General features: G+C 37.2%; 1 protein-coding gene across 8 annotated transcripts in view; it reads left to right on the forward strand.

Moving 5' to 3' along the window:
• Window positions 1-8,956, forward strand: part of LOC136841606 (zinc metalloproteinase nas-4-like) — a 129,253-nt gene extending 120,297 nt beyond the window's left edge. For 5 of the 8 annotated variants that reach the window (XM_067108678.1, XM_067108677.1, XM_067108674.1 and 2 more), the window contains 2 exons: window positions 3,473-3,518; window positions 5,777-8,956. In XM_067108678.1, coding sequence (XP_066964779.1) covers window positions 3,473-3,518; window positions 5,777-6,336 — 606 coding nt within the window. In that variant the 3' untranslated portion in view covers window positions 6,337-8,956. Of the gene's footprint in view, window positions 1-3,472; window positions 3,519-3,846; window positions 4,287-5,776 lie in introns of those variants that run through there. The other 3 variants (XR_010854031.1, XR_010854030.1, XM_067108679.1) reach the window with 3 other exon arrangements.
• Window positions 8,957-12,928: the final 3,972 nt, after the last annotated feature.

Consider the following 12,928-nt stretch of genomic DNA (forward strand, 5'->3'; position numbering starts at 1 on the left):
TTGTATCGACTTTGGAAGATAAATTTTCTGTGCTTTTGAAAGTACAATTTTGTATATTTGACTCCAAATCACTTGCCGGCAAAAGTTTCTGACCAGTTTGAAGATTTTTATTATTATTTACAGTCAGAGGAATAGCAGGTTTACGATATCGACTATCAGATGCAGTTATTGGTGGCCTTACATTGCTAGAATTTTTCATAAGTTTTATTGCAGAAGCATAGGTAGAGTTGGCACTTTTGTTTGCCCCCATTACCGCGCGCTTTGGTTCGTTAATGCTGACATGTTCGTTATCAGCCACTGCCAACACTTCTTGTTCAAATCTATATCTGGGGCAAGCCCTAGAATTTGGAGGGTGATCACCCTTACATAGGAAACAGTATCGGGCTGCTTCACACTCATCAAAATTATCGTGCTCTGCACACAGGACATCTTTTATTGTTATCGCAAGAGTTTTGAATGTGGCCATATCCAAAGCATATGCGACACTGTTTAGGATTTCTTTTATATTTTTTAACCTGCATCCTCTCATGGCCAACAATGATGGTATCAGGTGGGTAATTGGAGGAGAAGGTTAACAGGATAGCTGCATCCCCACCCAGTTTTTTAACTTGAGATACACAATGAGGACATTGATGGAGGAGCTCCTCCTCTAAAAACATGCAAGTCTTTTGTGTAAACTACCCCTTTCAGGGTGTTAAAGAATCTGTGAGATGAAATACATTCAATATTTCCACTTTCAGGAGGTTTAAAATTTGATAGCAGAATTGCTTGAGTCTCATTACCAGCTTTTATTAGAAGGTTCTTTCCATAGCATTCTAAATTTCCAATGGGAATGGAACCAACCTTGCTCTCAATGCATTCAGCGGCTTTTAAATTTTTCCCTCCCTCCTTGTAGATAGCAACATGCCAGAAAGGGGGAGGAAGAGCTTTATTACATGGGGCTGGTCCATGTTCTTCAGTCTTAGGAATAAAATCTAATGGCTCATCATGTAAGTTTTTCACTGAAAACAATTTTATGCTGAGAACTGAGTCATTTAGAATGTGGCCATGGAGTCTTTGTTGTGTCTCACTAGCTTCCAAGGGAGAGGAAAATTTAACAAAAACAGAAAATGACTGCTTATCTTTTTCTAGAATTAATTTTATTCTTTCCACTATGCCAAATTGTTTTACTACACTGTATAAACATTCATAATCTAATGACAGGCCTACATTAGTGCAATAAAGGACCCTATTATTTTAATCAAATCCACCAGATTTACTAACACCCTGGTGTCTCAGTGTTTGGTTCTGTTGACAGCCAAGCTCGTATCCATGTTCATGCCAGAAGTCGTTGCCAGTGCCGTTAAGTCGTCGGATCCAGGGGAGGGAGAACTAATAGTCAAATCCATAAATTTAAACCAGTCCACATGCAGAAGTCCAAAAAGTGTACACCCGACACCCAAGAGCCCCCGCACAGACCCCAACGGCACATCAAACAAGGAAAACCGGGCAGAGAAGCTGCCCAGCTTCCCCACCCCAACACACCGCCAAAGCCCGCAAAGAGACCCCAAGATACCAAGCATGCATACAGACCACCACACACAAACTGGCTCATCCACCCACCCAAAACTGCTTGGTTATATATCAAGAAAGTATCGTGGATCAGTCAAGTATTTGCATTCTCCATCAATGGCACAAGTGAGAGTTGACTCCCAATAGTCCATCCCACACCCTACCCCTTCAGGATAGCACCAATACACTTGCAGTGGCCCAGGTATAAGCCAATCTGCCTGCTGGGAGTTCTGCCCCTGCTAATGGGGCTGACTCCCCACTCCAACCGTACTGGTGGGCTTCCGGACAAAAGCCAGTAGTCCCACCTCCAAAAACCAGCCTCCCCCCGGATTCTGACGGGCTGATCCCAGGAGATGGTTCCGCCCTCAAGATAGTAATGGGAAAAATCCCAACACCATCTCTTAGGTCCAAACCATACCGGGTGGCGACTCATCCACCACAGTTCCCACAATTAGCTTCGAATGCGAACCCCTTCCAAAAAACGATCCCTTCTCAGACTCGCCTGAGCAGTAAAATTTTGCGAATGTAGAAATGTCCACGCCATTTGAACCAAAAACTACGTAGGATGATTCGTCAGGATCCGAGCCCAAAGGCCTGTGTCCCTTAGCACCTCACCTTGTCAAGGCGTCCTACTCGAGGGGATTTCATTCAGCTGCTGACCCAACAAATTGTAGTCAGGCTTATTTTTTTATCCCTTAGTAACAATTTCATTTTTATTTTCTTCTATCAAAGCAGATCTGATTAAGACTAATCAGCTCAGTGGTCTGGTTAAAGTATTTTAATAATAATAATAAGACTAATATGTTTGTAATATGGAAAATTCTGCTTTTGAAACTTTGAAGGAAGGTGGAATTGTTTGGCATACCCCTTTACCTAAAAAACTGAGTTCTCCAATATTGAGGCAATATTGAGGGCCAAACCAATGAGAGTTAAATAAATTAGCTCAATGGTCTGGTTGAACTACTAGATAATCTTGGCTTTCTTCAGTCATGCTGTGTTAAATAGCACCTATATATGAGTATCTCAAACCAGGTTAGCAGACAACCTTCAGCTCTTGAAGGGAAGCAAAGCCAGAACTTAAGCTCTGTATTTAGTCAATTTGCAGTTTCTCTTTAGTGGTAAGGCATGATCTTGTTGAGTGCATTACTCATTATGGCAAGAACTATGCTGGTCTACCAGTTGCTTAGAAAGGTCACCAATTTAAGGGAAAGGCACAAGAGTTTGGAGTGAGACTGACTTTATTCTCAGAAACTTACTTGTTTTGACTGAGTATGCGGAGGAAAACTAGTGACAAGTAAACCTAGTAGCAGATAAAACACATGACCATGGGGTAACTGCATGAATGGCTGTCAAAGTTGAGTGTGACCCAGATTTTGGCAGTGAAGCTTGGAAAGCTTCATTGCATAGGAGTGGGTCTCCACACGAGAGATAAAAGTTTGCATTGTCATTGGAACAATGTATATTAAAATAATTAGCATTTTTCCAAGAATGCAAACCTGGTTATTTATTAAAATCCTATCCTTAACCAACCCTACACCTAACTCTGTTGCTTAAGGAAAAAGTGACATTATTAACTGAGTGAGTGGGCCCCCCAACCCCTCATACGCCTTGCTACCAGGCTCCAATGATTGGATTAGCTTTTGATAAGGTATATTCATATCTAAGACTTCTGGTCTGGATGTCTAGGTAAAATGCAGATTATCTTAAAGTTGCAATAAAGAAGTTGGTTTTAATCCAAATAGAATTTAAATTGATGAAAAGGAATCACTTCCACCCTGACATGAACAGAAAAAATATTGATGAATTGGTCTGATTTACAATAAATGATAAAGGATTTTCCAGAAAATGTCAACATAATTTCTGAAATTGGTTCCTCTACATCTCAAAAATAGCAAATTGTTAATTAAATATTTTCTTTCAGATTGATTACCAAAAGCTGAATCATCTGTACAGATGTGCACGCCAAGGTACAGTATTTCAAACTTGTTCAGAATTTTCTAGTTTTTTTACTTACCTTCAGTGTTCAGCATAGAGTATACATGACTCAAATAGTGCATAATTATGTCTAGTCTCCGTTAAAAAAATGTCTTTCAGATAGCTATAACTGTCTTTTAATTGCAATACTGTATTTTATATTTCTTGAGATTTACTATAAACCTTAAACGGAAGAACGGATGAAGGCTTTTAATAAAAAAATCTCAGTTTTATAGAAAATACAATTTCCCAGTAACTTTTATTAGGTCTGTAAAGAATGAACTTTGTCAACTGCTAAATTGTTGTATTTTTCTATTATAGATGTGCGTATGTGGACAACACTGATTAAAAAATGATAGTGAATGGAAGGTTTTAAATTCTGAAGACAGACTTACAGCATTGAAGCAAAAACATTATACTGACATGACCAATACTAATCAAAGGCGCATTCTAGGTCTGTTTATGTTGTGAAAATGAACTTAAATAATCCTAATTATGTTGAAACGTGCCCAAAAATAACATTTTGTTAATGTGATCAATCCTGGTGCATAATGTAGAGTGCGCCTTTGACAAATGGCATATTGATATGACTTTTGTTCCTCTAGATTTTCTTCCTTCCATTGAATATAACTGTGGAGATCACTTCGCAATAGCAGTGTGAAAGTGTTTTGCAAAGGACTGTGGAGAAAAGACATTCTCTAAAAGAATGACCAAAACTGACGCTCTTATTTTGAAAACTGATCTGTCTTCAATAAAAAAAGGTAAGTCTTGTATTGTGGCTTTTAAAACTCAAGGGAACGTGATTAGAATTTCACCATTTTAAGATTGCTGAAGACATAGACTACGTAATACATCAGACGATACAGGGAAGTAGCTAATATTATATCTCTTCGCCAAGAGACAATAGTTACCATTCAGGCTTGTATGTTTATTGATCGATTGGTCTTAACTATTTGTAGATTTCTGTACCTGAAAGTAGATCACATATTTACTTATATGACTAGCATGAAAGATTAGATTTTGAATGATGAAAATGGACTTGGGAATAGGGAAAAGAGAATGGATGAAAATTTATAAACTGGAATACATGCTGAAAATAATCTTTAGTAAGTATGTTCTATCCAGCAGTGTCCATACCATGGTAATATCTCTAGTTTAGGAGTTCTACCCACTTTGAATTTTATATGTCAGCAGGATTAAGGGAAAATTACTGATAGATTTTCAAGAGTTCTATGGAATAACTTAATTTAGTCAAGAAACTGTCACCAGATTTTCATAGTGACAGATGTGTCTACATTTGAGGAAAGAAAATTTCTTCATGTAAACTTTCGTATTAGAGTATTTTTTAAATAATTATTCTTCCCGTTCAAAAGTTAACCTCTAAATTGTCATATCTTTTAACTCTTCGAGACGCCTTGGCTTTTGCATATAGCACATCACTCTCATTTTGCTGACCACTTATTGTGTTAGCGATATTCTCCTTTCATTGCTCACAACTGTATTAGATAATTTTTTGAATAATTATTCTTCCTGTTCAAAAGTTAACCTTTAAATTGTCATATCTTTTAACCCTTTGAGACTCCTTGGCTTTTGCAGAACTCATATAGCACATCAGCTCTCATTTTGCTGACTGCTTATTGTCTTAGCGATATTCTCCTTTCATTGCTCACAGTTGCAGTAAAAGTAATTTTTTTTTGCTAGAACTTGATTTTATTTTGAAGCTGAATTGATGCAAGTTAACCTAGTGTGTCCATAAAAGCAAAACAATGAAAATGGCAAGTTTTAGATGAAAACAATGGCTTTACTTTGCCATAAAAAATATATGTATTTAATTTGATAATTACAAGAATATACTGTATAACAGAAATGAGCTGTCTTTTCTTGTTTTTTGGGTTAAATGAAGTTTCTGGGTGAATAGTAACATATGGTAAATTAGCAGTGAACTTCTACATGTGTTACAGTATGCTGCTATTGAAAATCAGAATGAACAATATGTATATAGTTTCCTGTATATGGACCATTACAAAAATAAAATTTACAATTACAGCCTCCTTCCAGGTTCAAGAGATTGTTGTTTATAAACATAATTCAGTAGTTCACCTTGACTATTATAGTTCTGACATAGCTCTGCATAGTGTACTCAGTGTATATGCATTAGCTTCCTAAAAAGATTACAGTAATACAGTAGTTTAGTAACAATATGGGCAAATTGGTACTGATTACAATTTCTTTACATCATTTGAATTTTCAGGTCCATTTTTGGTCTCCCTGGTTGGAAATACTGGGCCATCTGCATCCTGGTTTTCTGACAGTGGCTTTAAGCTAGAATCCCCAGCCATTCAACAGGATCCAGAGGTGGAGATCCTGCATCCATCACTTCTGACAGTACAAGCAGGACTAAATGAAAAAATGCCAGCCATTGTTTCTACCCTAAAGGCCTCTAATGTAATACACACTTCAGGTCGCAATACTGCAAAACCAATATTTCGCGTAAATAGCACCAGCATTCTTAGAAACTGGCTTAGGCCAAGGCAGGTACCTTTGCCAAATACTGGTGTTGTAAAACCAGTAATCCTTAAGACAAGAGCTTCAAGTGGTACATCACCTCTTCTAACCTCCTTAAGGCCTAACTTACATCCTGTTCCATCTTTGATTCCACATAAATCACTGCAAGGCAGGCTACAGAATATAACATTTGCAAACTTTAAGAATCAAAGGCAACGCCCATATAACAGAGGTTTAAACAGGTATCCTGTCCCAAAAGGCAGTCATGCACACCAACAGCAATTCAGACGACAAAGACTGTCTTAGTAGTTGGGTATATAAAGAAATAATATTTAATGATCCATTGTACAGGATTATCAACTACCTCTTCACTATTTTCATGTAGTCCAACAATTTTCATTATTTATTGTGTGATAGGAACTGTGCAGTAGATGACACTGAAATATTTAGCTTAGCATACATTTCATTAGTTTGCTTTTGTTCATAATTATTATGTTTTAGTTCTTACCAGATTAAGAATTTGTAGCATCTCAACAAGTAAGACTGGCATTTAAAAAAAATTCAGTTTATATGATTAAATAGCTTTAAAATGTATATATAGGTTCTAATCTGTATACATAGAAGATTATTATATATTCCTGACAATGTAAATGTAAACAGCCAAAGTCAAGTTATTCTTGGTGTATTATAGATGAATGCAGTAACTTTCAAATAACTAAACATAGTATTGTCAGGTGTGAAGTACTGTATTTGCATCCAGGGACCAAACCACTTTGGTACTGTCCGCAAACATTTCCTCGTCTTTCCTCAGGATTTTTTTTTAAAGTACAAATGGCTCTATCCTCTTATACTGTAAGTTGCCTTGAAAGTCGATCATTCAGCTGTGAAAATTTAAAGGTCAGTAAGGAGTCTGTCGCATTAGATAACCTTGATTTACATGGAAACTATTGAGTGAAATCCCTATGCAACTTCTCTCAATTGATGTGGATTATGTATCATGTAGGAGACCACCCGCATTATTGTATGGACCTACTGACGAATGTCAAACCTTTATGCAACACCTGATCATTATGAAATTCATATAAATGAAGTCTAATTGAAGTGGAATACATATTAAGAGTAAGGCCCAGGATTTAACATGGAACTCAAATCATGTATAGAGCTGCCTAATTAACATGAACTTCACATCAATAAACAAACTGATTTACGTGAAAACCTTGTTTACGAGATGTACACATTGCTGTGGAATCTGTATCCCATATGAGACCACTTCAGTGAAGTATTATAGAAGCTGTATCTTGTATGACTACCTGATAAATAGGGAGCCTCTGCCATGTGAGATCCATGGTCATGGATTGTGGAATCCTGATCAAGTATGACCCTGTGAGTAATAGCTATTCTTACCTTGCATGAGATCTACAGATAAATGTGAAAGTACCTATTATATATGGTTGCTGAATCTGTACTAGTACCAGACCTCTTCAAGTTTTAGGTAATAATGCCATTTATCAAGGCAACCTGATTAATATGTAATCCATGTTGATAATGAATCAGAATCATGTTCAAGGCCCAATACAGTAATCCTTCAATTATCTGGATCAAGGACCAAGGCCCCAGATATACAGTATATATAAATTTTAAAAAATTTTGAAAACCACTCTCTAATGGTTGGCAATGCCGCGCGGCCTCACAAAAATGTTGGTAACACTGCTTACAACTTAGACTGAGAAAGGGCTTTTGGGGGGGGGTGGAGGAGGCCTCAAGAAGTTTCCAAGGGAGGGGGTTGGATGGCTGGGCACCATGGAAGAGGAGGGCAGTAAGGTTGTATAGAGAGGGGGTTGTTTTGGAAACTGGGTGGAGCTGGGGAGCAGTTTCCTTGGCTGGTAAGGGGTGGGGATGCAGTGTTGGATGGGTGAAGAGGGCTAGGTAGAGGTCTGACTTAGTACAGCTTGTTTTTAGTGTTTTGTTATGACTTACTTGATGCCTTCCTAAGAAACACACACACATGAATGCACACACTATGTAGAGACAGTAACATCAACATTGATGAAATGCCACATGTAGATGTAAGCACACACACACACACAGGCATACAAGTACTGCTGCTTCTGTGACATTATGAAGCGAAGTCATTAACTCCAGTAAAACAGAAAACTACTTTTGAGTAGAATTTGCTTTGAACAGTCATCATGAGAAATACTGTACATGTACTAAAGATGTTAACACAGGGTGTTGTGTATTACAAACTGAATAAATTTCATTTTCGGTAGATTGTACTAGGCTGGGCTTTCAAGCAAGATACCAAACTTATGGCTTATGTAGCACATAACCATATTTTGTAATTAACAACCACTAAGAGCTGACATAAACATCAAGTATGATGTAAAAAATGAATCAGGAAACAGCTGTTTTGAGATTTTATGGGATGTTATTTTTACCCGTTTTACATTTATGTTAAAATATAAAAATAATTCCGGTAATACATTTGTTTTTGCCCCTAAAATACTATTCTTGCAATTATTCGCTAGTAGGCTCAATCAACTGATTCTGAGAACGTAAATATTAGTGGTTGCAAATGCAACCAATTGGTTTTTATACATATTACAATGATGATATAACATGATAATAATACAGTATAAATGGATTCAGTAAGTAAAATATCAGTTTCATTACCATTACTTTTTATCTTGAATACAGCTGTAATAGCCTACTGTATTTGACTTATGCAAATGGATACTGTGAATGTAATACCTTGCCTAGATCAGTAGTTCACACATACACAGTTTGTTTTTCGTCTATAGTAAAACAATATGGTAACAACCGATAAAGTACCTGTATAAAATTACATTAATGGTCATAAAACCATGGTAGGCTGTGGGTAGAATATAGGCTACATACCTACTGAATTGTGTCATTTATGAGAAAGGGTTACATTGTTTTCAATATTTATGCATTATATTTTGTTCTATATTTGGGGAAAAAGATAGATAATTGACTTTTGCATACAGTTTTCTGTTTAAAGTATGATGAGTGGTGTTTATAAGCATACCAAGTATTTACAGTTAGGTGGTACTGACAAGGTTAGGTGAGGAAGGGTGCAGAGTTCTGCCCTAAAATGGAAAACTGCATTATCTGCAAAATTTTCAAAATTGAGATAAGCCACCTATTGGGCTCGTGAAACACTAATACACAAGTTACTCTAGTTTCATAATGATTCGTGAATGCTTTCCACGAGTATTTAGGGGTCCCATTTGCAGTATCTGCAAAATCAGTAGTTAGGCAAGGGAAAACAGCAGTATTTACCATTTTTCTCAGTTTTGTATTTTTGCAGATACTGCAGTCTTCCATTTTAGGGCATAGCTGCCCTTTAACACCCATAAATTTTTGTATTTGCCCTTATCCAGACTTCACCATTATCTGACGGACCCTTGGTTCTATTAATCCAGAAAATTGAAAGATTACTGTAATTTTGTAATCCAAATCTTATACTGTACAAAATCACCTAATTACCGTATTGTGAACTCTGTCATGCACAAGACCAGGTAACAGGGATCCTGCATAATGTTATGGAAAGATCTTATGACAGCAGTCTATATACTGTATGTATAAAAAAAATTCTTGATCACTGTGGAATCTATATCTTGCATAAGACCTGATTAATGTAGATTAAGTATTGTGTATGTCTGCATAACTGAGAAATCTGTCTTGTTTTGAACCACATACCTAATAAGTATGCCATATCATTAGAGTAGATTTGAATCTGTCACCCTGTCAAGTCATACAAACCCACTCTAATAATTCTAATTACTGTAGCCAAGACCAGCAATATGGACAGGAGAGGTTTATTTTATAGAAAGTTCCCTATTTCAGTACAAAATTCATGTTGTCACAATACAGGCATTGAGAGGCAACTGACTAGAAAGTACAGTACTGAATTGCTATTGTTACTTCCTGACATTGCTAATCCTGTAAGATTTTTTTTTTTTTTTTCCAAATTCTGGCTTGGAGAAGATATTTAATTAGGTATGTAGTTATTCAATTGAAGGATGAACAGGCATTTTTTTTTTTTAACCAAAGTTTCAGGTTGACATTTTTTCTACAGAAAAACAGAACATTGCCTTTTAAGTAGGAGTGACTCCAGTATTCCTTAGCATGAGTGGAGACGATTGTTGAAACTTGGTAACAACGTGGTAAATTAGATGCAGGCGGGTGAGTAGAGGGAAAGCCCACTTCCTGCTGTAAGCCACCATTTCTTGAGCTGCAGTTGAATCTAACTGTACGTACAGTGTTTGTCTTTTTTGAGCCAGGACTGAATAAGGACCTTGTTTGGTGGCTGGATGATGGAAATCTCCTAGTGGGTGTTCCGTTGAACTCTTTACCTCTGGAGATGCTTCTGTTCTAAGATGCATCAAGGAGAGGAACACATACCTGCAAGATCACTCTGCTGTACATGTATCGGCAAAGGACCTTCATGTGCATATCAGTATCTTGGGAATTTTTGCAGCATGTATAACTGGAACATTCCTACTATTGTGTCATCATTAATGTTGATGAACAACCAAAGGTTGGTGAGGCAGATGTACTACTGGGTTGCCCAAGCTGTTGAGCTGCCAGCCATAGACATTCAAGTGGGCAGTTGAGAGGGCCCTCTTACTTCCACAGTGATCAACCTGCTCACCACACAGTTACGAAGTTTCTGGTGTTCAGCTCCCCCACTCCAGACCCAAGCTGCCTTGGAAAAACATCTTTCAGCTGCCCTGGGACATCTAGATACTGTATCTTCATAATTCCTCACGTCAGTCTGATTTGCCAAGTACTCAACTGAGAGTTTTTCAAGATCTGGCAGATCAGGATACCACTCGCCAAAGGGCCAATAACCCTTGAAGCTCCTTACTGGCCCTTGCAGAGTGGTATCCTGACCTGCCAGCTCTTCTGGTTGAGGTAACCCGAGATTCCCCATTGGCTCCTCATTTGCTGTTGACTACACATGTTGAGGTGGTCTTAATTACCATATACCTGAGAGTAGACCATCATAGATGAGGTTTCCAGTTGGAGTTAATTTGTAGCAAATTATGGACTTGTTTGTCCACCTTTGTCAAGACAAGCCCTTGCTCTACTTTAAGACTGGAAACCTTGGTAGAGTTGTCAATGCTCACAGGAAATATAAACTGTTTTGCACAACTCGTTAACTTAAGCATCTGGAGTGGGATCTTGTCTTCCACAGCCTAACTCAGGCAGCACAGACCTGTTGGGAGAAGTTGTGTTTCAAGATCTCCCCTCAAGACTTGTTCTGCTTGCCTTTTAGCCTCATTGTAACATGTTGAAATTGCATAGCATTTTGTATTTGTTGGAGGGGAGGGAATTCTTGTTTTCTTTTATGGGTTTGTGGCAAAAGCTTAGGACCTGTCAGTTTTTGACAAAGAGATTCTAGACCTTTCTCCCATAGTTCATTAACCCTTAAGGGATGGGCTAAATATATAGTCAGTCCCCAGTTAACAACAGGGGTTCCGTTCCTGGCCGAGTACTGCTAACTGAAAATCGGCGATAATAGCACTAACAGCCTGCTTAATGGCTGTTAACTGGATATTGGTGCCGCTAACGGGAAATTGGCGCCGAAAATCCAGTTAACGGCATCGCTAGACAAGTGCCGTGAAACTGGATCGCCATTAACCCTTAAACGCCTGTTGGATGTAGCAAACGTCGACTAAAATTGTCTGTTGAATGCCGAGTGGACGTAGCAAACGTCGACTACAAAAAATTTCAACCGGTCAACTTTGACTCGACCGAAATGGTAAAAAAACGCAATTGTAAGCTAAAACTCTTACATTCTAGTAATATGCAATCATGTACCTTCATTTTGCAACAAATTGGAAGTCTCTAGCACAATATTTCGATTTATGGTGAATTTTTGAAAAACTTTTTCTTACGCCCAGCGCAGTAACTTGGCCGAAAATTTCAGAAATTCTTTCGTCATTTTGTCGTAATTTTGCACTGTTCTATATTAGCCGTTACATAAAGTTTCATATATGAAAATGTGCGCAATTTCATGTACAATACAACAGAAAATAACTCATGGTTGTAGCTTTTATCAGTTTTGAAATATTTTCATATAAATCACGATAACTGCCAAAATTTCAACCTTCAGTCAACTTTGACTTGACCGAAATGGTAAAAAAACGCAATTGTAAGCTAAAACTCTTACATTCTAGTAATATTCAATCATTTACCTTCATTTTACAACCAATTGGAAGTCTCTAGCACAATATTTCGATTTATGGTGAATTTTTGAAAAAACTTTTTCCTTACGTCGCGCCAGAAATTCTTTAAATCACGTTGTCGTAATGTTTGCACTGTTTTATATTAGTCGTTACATAAAGTTTTATATATGGAAATGTGCGCAATTTCATGTAGAATACAACAGAAAATAACTCATGGTTGTAGCTTTTATCAGTTTTGAAATATTTTCATATAAATCACGATAACTGCCAAAATTTCAAGCTTCGGTCAACTTTAACTTGACCGAAATGGTCAAAAACGCAATTATAAGCTAAAACACTTACATTCTAGTAATATTCAATCATGTACCTTCATTTTGCAACAAACTGGAAGTCTCTAGCACAATATTTCGATTTATGGTGAATTTCTGAAAAAAAAATTTTTTCCTTACGTGTGTGACAAGAGTAACTTTCGGCCGAACATCTCAGAAATTCTTTCGTCATGTTGTCATAATGTTTGCATCGTTTTACATTAGTCGTTACATAAACTTTTATATATGAAAATGTGTGCAATTTCATGTAGAATACAACAGAAATTAGCTCATGGTTGTAGTTTTTATCAGTTTTGAAATATTTTCACATAAATCACGATAACTGCCAAAATTTCAACCTTCAGTCAACTT

This window comes from Macrobrachium rosenbergii, chromosome 9 (assembly GCF_040412425.1).
Source record: "Macrobrachium rosenbergii isolate ZJJX-2024 chromosome 9, ASM4041242v1, whole genome shotgun sequence".
NCBI lineage: Eukaryota > Metazoa > Arthropoda > Malacostraca > Decapoda > Palaemonidae > Macrobrachium > Macrobrachium rosenbergii.